Source organism: Myotis brandtii, unplaced genomic scaffold (genome assembly GCF_000412655.1).
Source record: "Myotis brandtii unplaced genomic scaffold, ASM41265v1 scaffold986, whole genome shotgun sequence".
Lineage (NCBI taxonomy): Eukaryota > Metazoa > Chordata > Mammalia > Chiroptera > Vespertilionidae > Myotis > Myotis brandtii.
The window spans coordinates 950,444-951,423 of record NW_005372102.1 but is presented as its reverse complement, the minus strand read 5'-3'; the positions used below and the strand labels follow the sequence as shown (position 1 = coordinate 951,423).

Below are 980 nucleotides of genomic sequence, written 5' to 3'. Positions count from 1 at the left end.
GGGGTGGGAGGGGCTCACGCCGCCCGTGGCTCCCTGCAGCAGTGGCGCCTGCTCCCATACCTGGCGGCGGCCTACGCCTTGGACCACTTCTCCAAGTCGCTCTTCCGGGACCTGATGGTGCTCCAGCGAGGCCTCCAGCGGGACGACCGGAGCGCCAGGCAGGTGAGAGGGACTCGCTTTTCTCCGCTTTTTAAAAAAATGTATATTTTTTATTGATTTCAGAGAGGAAGGGAGAGGGAGAGAAAGATAGAAACATCCATGATGAGAGAGAATCATAGATCGGCTGCTTCCTGCACGCCCCACACTGGGGATCGAGCCCTCAACCCGGGCCTGTGCTCTGACCAGGAATCGAACCGTGACCTCCTGGTTCATAGGTCGATGCTCAACCCCTGAGCCACGCCAGCCAGGCTCCCCGCAGTCTCTGTTACAGTTTAAACCAGCCTTTCTCTCCAAACAACGCCAGCCCCTGGCCTGGGGGTGAAGGCTCCCGCGGCCCGTCACTGTGTCCGCCCACTCGGAACCCTCGGAGCCTCTCCCCATGGCTGCCGAGCGCCCGCCTCCTCTGGCTGGGGTTGCCCTGTGAGAATGTGACGTGACGGCTTTGCACGATCACGTGACCGGCCTTGGGAGGGTTCTGGGCCCTAGTCCTCTGTCAACAGCCCACAGAGGCCTGAGTCCAGCCAACAGATGGGAGTGGACAGGCAAGGCCTAGTGCCAGCAACGGGCGTGCACCACCACCCCCCCCCCAGACCAGCCCTCCTCATTTCTTTGTGGACGTGGGTTGGGGGGGAACGGGTGGCCTCCCTCGCCCCCTCGCTGCCTCCTGGACAGGCGTCACCTGTGAACCCCACGCAGCACGTTCATGGACAATTAGAGACGCTGCAGGTCGGGGGTGGGGTGTGCCACCCCCTGCAATGCCTGTACCTGTGGGTGCACCTGGGGCCACACAGCTCAGAGCCCAGGCTGCCAGAGCGCAGGGT

At 62.9% G+C, this 980-nt stretch overlaps 1 protein-coding gene across 1 annotated transcript in view; it reads left to right on the top strand.

The window, feature by feature from the left end:
- Positions 1-980, top strand: part of ACOX3 (acyl-CoA oxidase 3, pristanoyl) — a 27,339-nt gene that overhangs the window by 13,748 nt on the left and 12,611 nt on the right. Inside the window, exon 10 of the mRNA XM_014533446.1 lies at positions 40-162. Within this exon, the coding sequence (XP_014388932.1) occupies positions 40-162 (123 nt within the window). The remainder of the gene's footprint in view (positions 1-39; positions 163-980) is intronic.